Here is a 16,006-nt window from a genome sequence, read left to right as displayed (position 1 = left end):
GTGGACACACCTCAAAAAGACTTCACAGTGGAGCAACAAATTATTAACACAGATCCTGCAAAGATGGGAATCTCAAGCTCACCTCCCTTTTTTTTTTACTCCAGCTTCATTCCCCTTTCCTTTCCAGTCCTGATGAAGAGTCTCGGCCCAAAACAACAACTGTTTATACATTTCCATAAAGGCTGCCTGACCAGCATTTTGTATGTTTGCTCTGGATTTCCAGCATCTGCAGACTTTCTCATATTTATGATTAACTGTTTATTCCTCTCTATCAATTCATTGTGGTTGTTAGGAACTTACTGGATGCAAATTGCTTCTGTTTTTTTGCCGGCACATAATGTCAGTGACCACAAATGTAATTCATTAACTTTTAAACTCTAGAACTCAGTATCAGTGTGAGTCAAACCTGCCCTTGCAGTGACACGTGTACCCAGTTAAAGGTGCTATGGAAAAGCACATTGTCAATGGCATGACAGAGAGGAGGTACTTAGTCCTCCTCCGTTGGTTGGTTCTCTGTACAGTGCTCCACACAATACTACCCATCTGGCCTGGCCAGAACCTGCTGGTCCGCCAGCTCATCAAGATGCCCATGGAGGAATGCTGCCGACGGGCACATTCCAGGCTGCAGGATTTTGTGCTAAGGGACACACTAAAGCTTGGTGCAGCCACCGCAAAGGTCCAGTGGGGAAGGATCACAGAATAGGGTTCTCCTGCTGCTGGAAAGAGGGGGTGGTGGGTTGGATGAGGAAGCCCCTCAATTATTGTAGTCATGTTTCACCTCAGGGGTGAATGGCTCATGAGTGGCAATAGTCCTATTGGTTTTAAGGAATGCGACAGATATGACATAACGCATTGACTACAAATATAAAGCATTGCACAGTTTATTCTTGTAAATAATTATTTTTATTATGATAAAGTTTATTTTGATATCCCTCAGGCAGGGTCATCAGCTCTTAGATAGATAGATAGATAGATACCTTATTCATCTCCAAGGGGAAATACAACATTTTTCCAGTGTCCCATACACTTACTGTAGCAAAACTAATTACATACAGTATTTAACTCAGTATAAATATGATATGCATCTAAAATCACCCTCCCAAAAAGCATTAATAAGTAGCTTTTAAAAAAGTTCTTAAACTCTTGACCCGTGTTTATGAAATTATGCCTTAAACAGAATTTCATGGAGGTCTACATGGAAAAGAAACAATGCACTGAAGGCTGCTGCTCCTTAGGGCCCAGTGTTAATGTCGATAATAATCAGATGTCTCTGTCAGCCCAACTCCCTCCAAGTCACTGTTGTCTCTTTTTGTGGTGCGAGGTAAATGGCAAATCAATAAGCAGTGACTATAGGGTCTTCATTGTTTCCTTGGTTACGGGCCTAGTACATGTGGCTTGTGTTTGCAGTTTTTATCACTGGTTGCAGTCCTGTTGATAAAGGTGATTGATAATTACTAATTTCTCGTCAGCAGCTGTCACTTGTTGACACAACCCTTATCTCTGCTCTGTCACAAATCTCCCTGGTCATATTTTAGATTCACTCATGGGATATCGGCATCGCTGGCAAAATCGACATTTATTGCCCGTGAAAAGATGGTGATTGCCACCTCTTTGAACCATTCAGATTTTCTTACAATGGCAGGGAGACAAGCCAAATTAAATTTATTGTCAAATTTATATGTCACCATATACCTTAAGATTCATTTTCCTGCAAGCATTTACTGGAAAATAATGAAATCTAATAGAATCTATGAAAATCCAGACATAAACAAAGACTAACATACAACCAATGTGAAAAAGAAGACAAATCGTGGAAATAATAATAAACAACTAAATAAATAATACTGAGAACATGAGTTGTAGAGACCTTGAGATTGAGTCCATAGGTTGTGGAGTTATTTCAGTGTCGAGGGGAGTGTCAGTTTAGTGCTGAGGTGAGTGCGGTTATCCACACCAGTTCAGAAGCCTGATGGTTATAGGGTAATAACTGTTCCTGAACCTGGTTGTATGGGACCTACGTCTCCTCTACCCCTGCCCGATGGTAGTAGTGAGAGGAGAGCGTGTCCTGGGTAATGGGGGTCCTTGATGACAGATAATGCTTTCTTCTAGCAGTGCTCCTTGTAGATATGCTCAATATGGGGAGGATTTCTCCTGTGATGGGCTATATCCATCAATTTTTAAGCCCATTAAGTCTATACCTAAGTTAGGACATGCACCAATACCATTAATCAAGGGGTCCATTGATACCAGGTTGGGAACTCCTGACATAAGAGAAGATGATTCCATGTGTTGTTGGAGAGAGATTTAGGTGATTGAGATACACTGGTGAGGAAGGACCAACAATACATTTCCTAGTTAGTGTGAAGTGCAACTTGGAGGGGAACCTGCAGGCTTTTTGAGGGGGGACAGCTTTTACTTCATTCTCACCCACCCATCCACCCACTTTCTCCTTCAATTGGTCTCACTTATCACCTGCCAACTTATACTGCTTTCACTCTCCCCTGCCCCAGCCACCAGCTTCTGATTCTGGCTTCTGTCCCCTTCTTTTCCAGTCCTGATGAATTTGGTTTTTATTTGCAGCAGCAGTACAGTGCAATACGTAAAATTACTACGGTACTGTGTGGAAGTCCTGAGTACCCTAGCTATTTATGCACGCCTAAGACTTTTCCACAGTACTGTACACTGCCTCACTGTTTACTTCCTTTTTTCTTGCTCTCTTTTTGCACTACTCATTTAATTCATTTTAATATATATTTTCTTACTGCAATTTATAGGTTTATTATTATGTATTGCACTGTGCTGCTGCCACAAAAAAATTGAATTTCACGACATATGATATTCAATCTGATTCTGATTCTGATTTTGCTTCTATATAATGTCTTATGGTCTTATAAAAACAGTATAAATCCTCATTTTATGATGGCTGCTTCTGACTTGTTTTAATTGATGGATTTTATGATTACTTTCCTTGAAGAGATTTTAAAATTGAAAATGAGAAGAGACCAGACTAGACCTTCACCACCACTGAATTAACTGATGAACAAATTGTACATCAAGCAATTATTATTTAATGATTTGCTATTAAGTCAGTATTACTTATAAGCGCTAACAAATTGCATGTAAGTTAGAAAAAAATTATTTTGGATTTGAAATATTTAATTCAGTTGACAGTGATTGTTCTTGACTGAGGTCAAAGCCTGCTGGACACACACAGCAGGTCAGGCAGCATCCACGGAGACAGAAGCAGAGTTAATACTTCGGGTTCATGAACTCATGTCAAAACCATTTGCTGCAGAAGGACCACTGACCTGAAACACTGCCTCTCACCCTCTCCAGTTTCAGCAATTTATATGCCTTAACTTAGTATTACTTACAAACTGAGGTCGCTTTGTGGTCGCTGAAGAGTTTGGTGTAGTCATTGTTGGAGCAGTGGAGGAACAACATGCAACTTATTCACTCACAAATAATAATGCATTGTTAGTTTTCAGATCTTCTATTTTAAATTCCCAATATCTGTAGTGTTATTTATTTAGAGGCATAGCGCAGAATAGGTCCTTTGACCACTCCCAGGGCCACTCCCAGCAACCCTTGACAACTACAGCTGCCCAATTATTGATCCAGTGACGTAACAGCTATGTCGTCATTCCCAACGTGAATGACACTTCATACTGAAGGTATTGAGGGCTTCAGGAGAAGATAGTCTATGAGAAGTTAGGTGCAGACACAAGGCTGCAGATGCTGAGATCTGGAGCAATACATGAAAAGCTGGAAGAACTCAATGGGTCATGCACTATCTGTGGTTGAGATGAACAGTCATGTTAAAACCCTCCATCTCGACTGGAAGGAAAAGGGGAGGTAGTTTAAAAAGGTGAAGGGAAGACTTGGAACAAGAGCTGGCGTGTAATAGGTTGAAGTGACAAAGGACCGAAAATGATTGGATCTAATATTAAAGGAAGGTGCAGCATGAAAGAAAACAGATTTCATGGCATATGTGAGTGATGATAAAAACCTGATTCTGATGTGGGTTTCTATTGCGGACTGAGAGTGGGATAGGGGCAGAGAGAGGGGATTATGTTTGGAAAAAGGAGAAGGGAGAGAGGAGGGAATGGGAAGCACCAAAGAGACATTCTGTAATGATCAATAAACTAATTGTTTGGAATTTAATCACCTTGCCTGGTGTCTCAGGGCTGGGTGTTCCTGCACCCATGCCACCCCCCAACCCCTGGCACTCCTTCTCCGCCACCTGTCCCACACCCCACCCACGGCGCTCCACACTCGCCATTCCCAACATCCTTTGCTCCTGGCAGATCTTCAAACTTGCTCTCTGCTCCACATTGACATATACAGTACTGTGCAAAAGTCTTAGGTTTGCTAGAGATATTTGTGTGCCCAAGACTTTTGTACAACACTGTATTTATATTCATCATGTTTTATTTTATTATTGTGTTCTTTAACTTTATGTGTTTTGATATGCTGCGTCAGATCTGGAATAACAATTATTTTGTTCCTCCTTTCACTTGAGTAATGGAATGGTGAATTTGGATCTGAAATCTGTGATCCCTACCACCAAGTAAGAGTAGTCTGTGTTCTCCTTACAGATTGGATGACGCAAGTAAAGGTTTTTATTTTACAATACTGGATAGATGTTTAAGATGGAAAAGCAACTGCCAAGGGTTACAGCGAAAGCATGACTCAGTAGATTGCTTCTCGGTGCAGGTTCAGTCGGTGAACGGATTTTGTATACGATCCTCTTCTTCTCACTTTTCCAGCCTGAAGTGCTGAAGCGCATCCATTAATAATGGATGTGTGGGCAGAGAGCCAGGAGGTGTCTGGCATGAGTTTAACTTCATGTCACCATTAAGCCAGTGCCATTATTAAAGAACATTGCTGAGCGCACTCCTTTTTCTGAGCACTGTGCTTTTTTTATCACCATTTACCATTCCTATCTGTATGATATTTCTTGTGCTCCCATTGATAGATGTCAGTCTGCAATTTACTCGCTGATCTGAGCGTGTATTTTTCTGAGAGTTGCAATGAATTACTAATCTAGGAAATGCTTCATCGGGACCCTGACATCAGCGTTCAAAGGTCATCTCATCATTGGGAGATAAAATTGCTGAGTGCATACAAAAGATGTTATCATTTCAACATTTACCTTGTTTCAGAGCAATAGAATCAGAATCAGAAACAGGATCAGGTTTATTTTCACTGACGTACGTCATGAAATTTGTTGTTTTATGGCTGTAGTGCATTAGAATACATAAAATTTATTGTAAGTATCATAGATAGGTACATGCAATACTGTGCAAAATTCTTAGGCACATGCATATAGCTAAGACTGCAGTAATTTTATGTATTGCATTGTACTGCTGCTGCTGCAAAAAAACAATTATCATGACATATGTGAGCAATTATAAACCTGATTCTGATATGGGTCTGTGTTGTGGACTGAGAGTGGGAAGGGGTTAGGGAGAGGAGAATCATGGTTAGGAAAATGGGAAGTGAGAGGGAGGTGAGCAGAAAGCACCAGAGAAATATTATGTAATGATCAATAGTTTGGAATCGAATAACCTTCATTTCATGAGCCTGCACCCAGCCACCACCACACCAGCACTCCTTCTCTGCCTCCTGTCCCACACCTCTCCTGCGGCGCTCCACCTTCACCATTCCCAATATCCTTTGCTCCCATCTGATTTACAAACTTACTTTCTGCTCCATTTTGACAAATATAGTACTGTGCAAAAGTCCTAGGCAGCCCAGCTGTGTATCTGCACCTCAGACTTTTGCCTTTTGCATCACATTGTATGCCATGAAATTTGTTGCTTTGCTGCAGCAGTACATTGCAAGACATACAAATTATTTTAAATTTCTAATAAATAGATACATAGATAATAATAACTTTTTTTATGGAGCACTTTTCATACAGACAATGTCGTTCAAAGTGCTTTGCAATGGGATAAAGTGCAAACGTACAAATAAAAGCCAAAAGGATGTTCGTTAAAAGCAAGGTTAAATAAATAGGTTTTGAGCTGATGTTCAGAAGTGTCAACTGCGTCTGCATCCCTTATCACTTTAGGTACTGAGTTCCACAGCTCAGGAGAGTAGTTCAAAAAGGCTGACCTGCCAATTATCTTTTGAGAGAGATTGTTTAAATTTAAGAGACTGGTGGACAGGGAGCTGCTGAGAGCTCGAGCAGGATTGTAAAACAAAAGCGATTTTGTGATGCACTCTAGTCTCTGAACATTGAGTGCTTTAAAAACAAGAGAATTAAAAGATATAGGAAGCCAATGCAGAGTAGTTAGGGCAGGAGTGATACATTCCCTCATCCTCGTTTTAATTGAAAGTCTAGAGAGGTAGATGGATAGATAGATAAAGTAAATAAATAATATAAAAGAGCAGTAGTGAGGTAATACCCGTGTGTTCGCAGACCATTCAGAAATATGTTAGTAAGGAGGAAGAAGCTGTTGCTAAAACATCAGGTGTGCTTCTCCAGGCCCTAATACCTCCTCCATGATGGTAGTAATGGGAAGCATACAGGTCCTGGATGGTGAGTATCCTTAATGACGGATGCCAAGTTCTTGAGACACTGTCTTTTGAAGATATCCTGGTTGTGAGGTGGAAGGGGGGGGGGGGGGCTATGCCTGTTATGGAGCAGGCTGAGCCTACAAACATTTGGTGGCTGGCATGGTAATGGAATGGTGAGTGTAACGCTATTAGAGTGCCAGTGACCTGGGTTCAATTTCTGCCACTGTCTTTAAGGAGCCTGTACATTCTCCCCATGATCGGGTGGGTTTCCTCTGGGTGCTTCAGTTTCCACCTACAACCCAATCAAATACAGCTTGGTAGGTTAATTGATCATAAGGCTATAACTGGGCGGCACAGCCTCGGGCCGAATGGACCTGCTATCCTGCAGTATCTCTAAATAAAATAAATACCCCTCTATAACCTCTTTCCATCCTGTCCATTGAAGCCTCCAGACTCAGCAGTAATGCAACTGTTCAGAAGGCTCTTCACCATATATCTACTGATATTTGCAAGAGTCTTCAAGACCAGAAACTATTGCTGAAGATTCGGAAACTGTTATTACCCTCAGCCGTCAGGCTCTTGAGTCAGTGGGACAACTTCACGCAACTTCACTTGCCCCATCACTAAGCTATTCCCACAACCTGTGGACTCACTCTCAAGGGTTCTTCATCTCAGGTTCTTCATCTCATGTTCTTGATTTCTATTATTTATTTACTTACTTGTTTTTTATTAATACTATTATTTTCTTTAGTATCTGCACAGTTTGTTGCCTTTTAAACATTGGTTGTTCGTCTGTTTTGTTGGGTGTGGTCTTTTATTGATAGTATTATGTTTTGCTCTGAATGCCCACCAGAAAATAATGTCAGGGTTGTATATGGTGACATATATGCACTTAGATAATAAATTTACTTTGAACTTTGAGGGCTCTTAATGATGGATTCAGCGGTGATGGTAGAGACAGATGCATTAAGGACATTTAGAAGACTCTTAAGTACATGGATAAAAGAAAAATAGTGCATTATTTGGCTGAAAGGAATAGATTGACTGTGGAGCATGTTAAAATGTTGGCACAACATTGTGGGCCGAAGGGTCTGTACTGTGCTGTACTTTTCCATGTTCTGTGTTCTGTGCTGCTTGACTCTATGACTGCATATTAAAGTAATGTTTTTATTTCTCTTTATATATGCCGATGTAGATCTTCGACCACTGCCTGACGTGGCTATGACGGGGAACTGCACAAGGGAATGCACAGAGTTTGGCCATTCAGATACCTGTTGGATGCCAGGTCAACCATCCCCCAACAGGAAGCAGAAAAATGTCCCCAAACTGTCCACTTTTGTGCCTTATGAAGAACGGGGGAGCCAGGATCGTCTGACCAATGGGAGCCCTCGGATCACTGAGGACCGTAATGCCAAGATGGCCAACATCCGCTTCATACCGACGCATAGTGCCTTCCCCGGTTCAAACCACGAGCCCAGCAAGGATTCGACTCTGGAAGAAATTCCACTCACCCAACCCCCTGACTACCAACAGGCCCCCGGGCCTGCCCCTCAGAATTCCAAGCGTGAGATTTATCTCTAGGGAGCAATGGAGCCAGCTCTGTGCCTGTTTGAAGCCGTTTCAGCTAAATGGAAGTGCAAGAGTTAAAGAGGAGATGAGCGCAAGGGGAAACATTCGGAGAAGCAAAGAAACAAAGGCTTTATTGTCTGCACTACAATTCAAAGGAAAATTTGATTTTTCAAAGCATGGATGGGATTGAAATGGTGTGTTGTCCAGGGATTTCCGTAACGTTGGCACAGCCTTGACCCCCACCCAGCACCGAAAACAGAGACAAAATGCAGGCAGAACAGTGGTCAAAGCTCAAGCATGGTGCTGTTTACCCCAATCGTTTCCATTGCTGCCAAACTTCTTAACTGCATGCAGTCAAATCATTTATTTTTAATTATGTGTGTGTGTTGTGTGTGTGTGTGTTGTGTGTGTGTGTGTGTGTGTGTGTGTGTGTGTGTGTGTGTGTGTGTGTGTGTGTGTGTGTGTGTGTGTGTATGTGTGTGTGTGTGTGCGCGCGCGTGTGTACCTGTGAGGGTCATGCACCCACATGCTCATGTGTGAAAGCCTGCGTGATTGTGTGTATATTCATGTGTGATCAGTACATGTATGAGACTGTCTTTGTGAGAGAGTGTATGCATGCATCTACATGATTGAGTGTGTGCTTGATACTGTATGCGTGTGCTTGTGTGTTCACGTATGTTTGTGCATACACAGTTGTGTGTGTGTGTAAGCATGTGTAGAAGTGCTCATGTGCTTGCTGTGTGCCTGCATGCATGATTGTGCTTGTGTATGTATGTTAGGTATATGCGTGTGTGTGTGTGTTTGAGTGGTCTGCATCATCCTATGTGAGTGTGCATGTGTGTTGATAGGACGTAAGGGTGCAGAGGACATAGACCAGATGACATACATGGACACGTAGACACTTGTTTACTTTTAAATGTGGCGTCTCAGTGCATGGAACACTCATTTAACATAATGCTCACCCTTGCTGTGGTGACCAATTGATGCAGTGGTACAGGAGGGTTGCTGTACATTTGTGGGAAAATGACTTTCAGTTAATATATGAATTACATCTCAAACAGTTCCAGTTTGCAGAGCTAAAATCAGCGCCATCATTCCTGCTTCTCAGCTGATTTCAACAAACCCATCTTAAGTTTAAAAGATTTGTTTCCTCGTGCAAACTGTTTCAAAGGTACTGATGGAAAAGCCATCTTGAAAATGTAACAACTGTGAGAAACTTTTAGTGACCCACGCTGGTGGATGAGCATTGAAAATAGCATCGGTGAATCCTGACCTTTATCCATTCCGCCGTTCACAGTGTTCTCACATAACTTGTTTTGTCTTGAGAAGTGGAACTGTTTCACTTTTGGTATCTTGCATGGAGGTTGTGGTTTCTATCACTACATCACTCAGGATCAGACCTTCGAAAAGTGGACATGTACATCACCTTCTCATGTCTGAGGTCCCCTGGGATGAATGTGACTGCAAGTAATGCTGGCTGCTGTGGAAAATGTGCACAAAGGGGCAACAGAGACACTTCACCCTTTTCTGAGCTCAGAGCTCAGGATTCAAAGCCAAAACCAAAGCCTCACTGGAAATGGTAGCTTTTCACAGGAGGTCCTGAGATATTGTAAAGCATTACACCTGCAAAACCTAATTGATTTGAAGTGTGTGCTTATGCATCTTTCGGTATCAGTGCACCTGTGAGTGGATATGTGCTCTGTGGATGGATACGGCTGTGTGTATGTGAATGTGCCTGTCACTTTGGTTGTGTGTGGTTGTAAGTGAGTCTATGCCCTGCTGGGTGTATGCATCTGCAGGTGCTCATGTGAGTCTCTGTAGTCCTCTTTGGGTGGTTGTGTGTAGTTGTCTGCATGGGTGGTGGGTGTCTGTATCTGTAGGGGAAACGTGGTTGCGTGCATGTGTGTGTGTAAATCTGTAGCTATGTTTTTCTGTACCTAGATGTGACTGAGCGAGTGTGTGTGTGTGTGTGTGTGTGTGGGTGAGAGTGCGTGTGTGTGTGTCTAGAGGCGTGTGTCTGTGAATTCCCTTCTCGCAATGAGGTGAGGAGGCATTAACCTGTTGAGGGAATAGAAGAGTGAGCAGATGTTTGGCTTTTGCTAGGTGTCACATGACCATGGATGCAGTAATGGTTCCCAAGCCCACATGGACAAGTAGAGTTACATTACTCTGAGATGTTTCTATTAGGCATTGAACACGTTGCCATTTTAAATCAAAACAAATAATAGATTCTTCTGATCCACAGGCTGGGTGACCTCCCACCGATGCATTGGTTATGTGATTGGACAGCTGACTTTGGTGCAATGATGTCACACCAGAGTCTACTCATTGGATGGTAGTGAACACTATTACTCATCCAACCAGCCAACGCAAAACCCCATCAAAATTCATCAAGCCTACTTGATTGCCCACTTGGAGCTGGACACCTTATGGCATTTTGAACTCATTTTATAACCATTTATGGAACAGAGCTTTGCAGCCTACTATTTTCATTTAGCTTTTTGGTTCAATGGCCCACTGATCCTCCTCTAATTATTGTTTCTACTGCTGTTATTGTCTCCAGTTATAGCGCACTTTCTAATTGTACCCACTTCACGACTTGTGAAACTCAATTCAGATAGACAGCGGTGTATATATAAAAAATGTTATGTTAGCATGATTAATACTCAGTTTTCATGATAAAAATATTTGCTTTTTTTTTGTGTGTGTATGTGTGCGTGTGTTGGCATTTGTTCTCGTTCCATTATCTGTGGCAGAATCCTGATGATTCGGTGAACAGGTTGGGTCTAGGATTCCCCCCTCCCGGGTTTGTAACCGAAGTGAAGCAGGTTTTATCTTTGTGCCTTGATAAATGAAAAGTGGGGAGATGCGAGTCAGAATATACTGGCAGAGGGGGTGATGGGGGGGGGGGGGCAATTTGACTCATCCAAGTTTCTTACTGTATCCTGCAATGCATTCTCACATGTAAGGTTCATTGGTCAGGACCAAGGGTCTACGCTGAGGAAAAATGGGGTGTATTGAAGTTAATGGATACCTTGGCATAGTATAATTGACCTTGAATCCATCCAATTTACACTTGAATGTCTCAAAAAGGATCTCTCTTTTTTTCTCAGATCAAGTAATTTGCTTGATGCTTTTGGCATAGCAGGATTAAGAGAGCCTATGGATGTAGCATTGAAGGCAGGAGGATTAGTGGTCATACTTCCAGGGCTCTGCGCCTCCAGTTCTCAGGAATTAGTGGAGGTTTCCCTCTAGGAAAGGTCTCCTTGATGCCTGTCCGCTTTGGGCTTCTCAGCTCCCCGCATTCACGGGGTTGACCTGTAATCAAGGATCAAGCTGGAGTTACAATTGGAAGAATCTTGGATAAATCTCACCATTGTCCTCCAATCTGAAATCAATGCCGAAAAGTTTAGGAAGATTGAACATTGAGGAGACTTGAGGTGAGATGCTAAAGGTGCCTTTTCGTATGATTAAGATACAGTTTAACTGATGAAGAAGTATTTTGGAATCAGACAAGTTACAGGTACAATCAAAAAGATAAAGACACCCCAACCATGAACATACAGGTACCAAAAAAAATCCCCAAAATGTGTTGAGGTGGCAGAACAACTTTGTGGTATCTGAACAGGCCACTTGTCATGCATTTATAGGCAGATGTAGTTGATGCATTTTTTTTTGTTTGTGTTTCATTCTAAGGAAACGGATACAGCGGTAGACTATGTATGTATTTTATAAAAGTATTGTGTCGCGATGTAGCTTGCCCTGTGATACCCTGGACCAGAACTACAGTGGCACACGCATCTGTAGGAGGACCAGTACTTTCAGTGAGTCTATAGTGTAGATCCTGTTAGCACCCTGATAAGAGTCCCCACCACACTGGGGAACGGGTGGAGAGCGGAAACCCAGAGTCCATGAGATTTGTCTAGGAACAAGCAGCAGATTGCTGTTTAGATGATTTGAACTTCAATGTTGGTTCTATTTATATAATTAATTTAATTGCTTGTATGCCATGTTTTTTGTACAGTTTTATGTACATGTAAATGTCGCTTTTATATAAAAACAATCAGCAAATGGAAGTATGTTACTATTTTTAGATGGATTAAATGTATAATCTGGACCATATTGTTAAGGGTGTTTGGAAACACGTAATGCTTCACTAGTTAATCCACTGGCTTCCTCTGTTACTTATTGAGATTTGCGCGGGCAGTGAGCACCTCCTCTTGGTTTATATTTTTTTTTCCTATTGTTAAGCATGTAAACGAATTCTTGGCCCTCATTTGCTGAGCCATCAACAGAGAGAAAACACAATCATTGTAATTATTCCTTCCTCGAAGCTTTACAATAAAATGGAAAAATGATAAATCTGTTGTCTTTGAGACTCTCTCTCCATTCAGGAGGTTTTTGGGATTTCTGAGGAGTTGGATTCTCCTAGAGAAGGTGAGCCATATGTTATCTAATAGGGTCATAGACCAACAGAGCAAGGAAACAGGACATCCTGCCCAAACGGTCCTAAACTATCCCATTTGCACACATTTATACTTTCAACATTTCCTCCTGTCCATTAACTTGTCCAAGTGTCATTTAAATGTTGCACACAAAACATTGGAGCTGTTGGACATTTACAGTATAAAGTGGCCTACACCAATGCTAATGGTCACATTTGGTTTGGTTTTATATCAGTGGGTAATGGTGAAATATAAGCTGGTTTTCATATTGTTTGTGTGCATACTGATCTACTGCACTCCCACTCTGTGTCAGTCTGAGGACTGCACATACACACACACACACACACACACACACACACACACACACACACACACACATACATTCTGCTGCTGCAGACCATCCACTTCAAGATTCGACACGTTGTGCATTTAGAGATACCCTGATACCCTTCTGCACAACAATGTTCTAATGTATGGTTATAAGACCATAAGATATAGGAGCAAGGAGCAGGATTAGACTATTTAGCCCATCAACTCTGCACCTCCATTTCATTATGGTTAACCTGTTCCCTCTCAGCCCCAATCGCCTGCCTTCTCTCTGTATCACTTCATGTCCTGATTAATCAAGAATCTATCAAATTCTGCCTTAAATATGCCCAATGACTTGGCTTCCACAGCTGCCTGTGGCAATTAATTCAACAGATTCACCACCCTCTGGATAAAGAAATTCCTCCTTATCTATTTTCTAAAAGGACATCCCCCCCCCTCCCATTCTGAGGCGGTGTCCTCTGGTCTTAGATATCTTCCCCCCCCACCGATAGGAAACATCCTCAGGATAACCACTCTATTGAGACCTTTCAACATTCGATGTTTCAATGCGGTCACCCCTCATTCATCTGAATTCCAGTGAACACTGGCTCAGAGCCATCAAATGCTTCTCATATGACAAACCTTTCAATTCTGGAATCTTTCTCATGGACTTCCTTTGAGCCCTCTCCAATGTCAGCACATCCTTTTGTAGATAAAGGGCCCAAAGCTGCTCACATTATTCCGTGATTCCTCAACAGTGTGTTATAAAGCCTCAACATTACATCTTTGCTTTTATATTTTAGTCCTCTCCAAATGAATGCTAACATCACATTTGCCTTCCTCACCACCAACTCAATCTCTAAATTAACGATTAGGGAATCCTACATGAGGACTTCCAGTCCCTTTATACCTCAAGTTTTTGAATATTCTCATCATTTAGAAAATATTCTACCTTCTTATTTCTTCTACCAAAGCGCATGACCATATATTTCCTGACACAGCAGTCCATCTGCCACTTCTTTACCCATTCTCCTAATCTGCCGAAGTCCTTCTGTTGTCTCTCTGCTTCCTCAAAACTACCTGCCCCACTGCCTATCTTCATATTGTCCAAAACCTGACCAGAAAGCCATCAATTCTGACATCTAAGTCATTGACATGTAACATAAAAAAAGTGGTCCCAACTCAGACCCCTGTGCAACACCACTAGTCACCAGAAAAGGTTCCCTTTATTCCCACTCTTTGTCTGACAATCCGACAATGCTTTATCCATGTTTTGTATTTCTTTTCTTTAACACCATGGGTTCTTAACTTGTTAAGCAGGCTCATGTGTAGAACCCTGTCAAAGGCCTTCCGATAATCCAACACCAGCCAATTGTTCTCTGTTTATTCCACTTGTTCCTTCTTCAAAGAATTCCAACAGATATGTTAGGCAAAGTTTTCCCTTAAGGAGACCATACTGACAAAGGCTTATTTTATCATGTGCCTCCATGTACTCCAAAACCACAGTCTTAACAATTAGCTCCAACATATTTCCAACCACTGAGGTCAGATTAACTGGCCTTTCATTTTCTTTCTTTTGCTTCTCTCCCTTCTTGAAGAAAAGAGTGACATTTGCAATTTTCCATTCATCTGGAAACATGCCAGAATCAATTGATTCTTCAAAGATCATTAATAATGCCTCTACCATCTCTTCAGCCACCTCTTTTAGAGCACTGGAATGTATACCATCTGTTCCAGGTGATTCAGCTACCCTTTCAGTTTCCCAAGCACTTTCTCCCTAGCAGTGGCAAATTCATACACAACTGCTCACTGACACTCTTGAGCTTCCAACATACTACTAGTGCCTTCCACAACGGAGAGGGATTCAAAGTACATCCACCATTTCTTTGTCCCCCATTGCTACCTCTACAGGATCATTTTCCAGGGGTCCACTATCTATTCTTGCCTCTCTCTTACAATGGATGTATCTGAAGGAACTTTTGGTATCCCATATAACAATTACAGCACGGAAACAGGCCACCTCAACCCTTCTAGTCCATGCCGAACGTTTACTCTCACCTAATCCCACTGACTCGCACTCAGCCCATAACCCTCCATTCCTTTTCTATCCATATACCTATCCAATTTTACTTCAAATGACAATATCGAATCTGCCTCTACCACTTCCATTGGAAGCTCATTTCACACAGCTACCACTCTCTGAGTAAAGAAATTCCCCCTCATGTTACCCTTAAACGTTTGGCCCCTAACTCTCAACTCATGTCCTCTTGTTTGAAACTCCCCTACTCTCAATGGAAAAAGCCTATCCATGTCAACTCTATCTAACCCCCTCATAATTTTAAATACCTCTATCAAGTCCCCCATCAACCTTCTATGCTCCAAAGAATAAGGACCTAACTTGTTCAATCTTTCCCTGTAACTCAGGTGCTGAAACGCAGGTAACATCCCCTTTAATATTATTTACTAGCTTACCTTCTTATTCCATATTTTCCTTCTGTATGACTTTTATAGTTGCATTCTGTTGGCTTTTAAAAGCTTGTCAATCCTCTAATTTCATATTAATTTTTGCGCTATTATATATGCCCTCTCTTTGGCTTTTATGTTGGCTTTGGCTTTGACATCTCTTGTCAGCCATGGTTGAATTACCCTGCCTTTCGAATACATTGTCCTCTTTGGGATGTATATATCCTGCACCTTCAGAATTGCTCCCAGAAGTTCCAGCCATTGCTGTTCTGGCACCGTCCCTCCCAGTGTTCTTTTCCAATTTTGGCCAGCTCTTCTCTCGTGCTTCTGTAATTCCCTTTTGCTCACTTTAGGTCGCATCTGGAATTTCCAGTTGGCGGACAATTTCTCTCCACGCCGCTCTGACGTATTGGGAAATCATGTACTCAGTAGGTTACAGCAGTGGTTTGCCTTTGCCTTCTGCCGGGTGAGTTTAAGGAGATCACCAACTCTTGCAGTGGATGGCCAGGATGTCTAAGTGCCTTGTCGTGCTCTTAGCACTGCACCAACGCCTGCTGACCTGAACCATTGGACCATTAATCGGTCTCCTCCGCTCCCTCTGCCAGGGCCAGACTTCACACACTGGGACAGACAGATCCCTATCTCACCGAGGGTCAAAGGCCTGTCGGCTACTCTCACCTGGTTTGGCCCTTCTT

General features: G+C 42.1%; 1 protein-coding gene across 3 annotated transcripts in view; it reads left to right on the top strand.

The window, feature by feature from the left end:
- The window catches only part of LOC132405560 (protocadherin-1-like), a 490,197-nt gene extending 477,741 nt beyond the window's left edge, over nucleotides 1–12,456 (top strand). For all 3 annotated transcript variants that reach the window (XM_059990460.1, XM_059990458.1, XM_059990459.1), the window contains exon 4: nucleotides 7,721–12,456. In XM_059990460.1, coding sequence (XP_059846443.1) covers nucleotides 7,721–8,106 — 386 coding nt within the window. In that variant the 3' untranslated portion in view covers nucleotides 8,107–12,456. The remainder of the gene's footprint in view (nucleotides 1–7,720) is intronic.
- The last annotated feature ends 3,550 nt before the right edge of the window (nucleotides 12,457–16,006 follow it).

This window comes from Hypanus sabinus, chromosome 15 (genome assembly GCF_030144855.1).
Source record: "Hypanus sabinus isolate sHypSab1 chromosome 15, sHypSab1.hap1, whole genome shotgun sequence".
Taxonomy (NCBI): domain Eukaryota; kingdom Metazoa; phylum Chordata; class Chondrichthyes; order Myliobatiformes; family Dasyatidae; genus Hypanus; species Hypanus sabinus.
The sequence above is the reverse complement of the archived record's forward strand: the minus strand, read 5'-3'. Positions and strand labels throughout refer to the sequence as shown.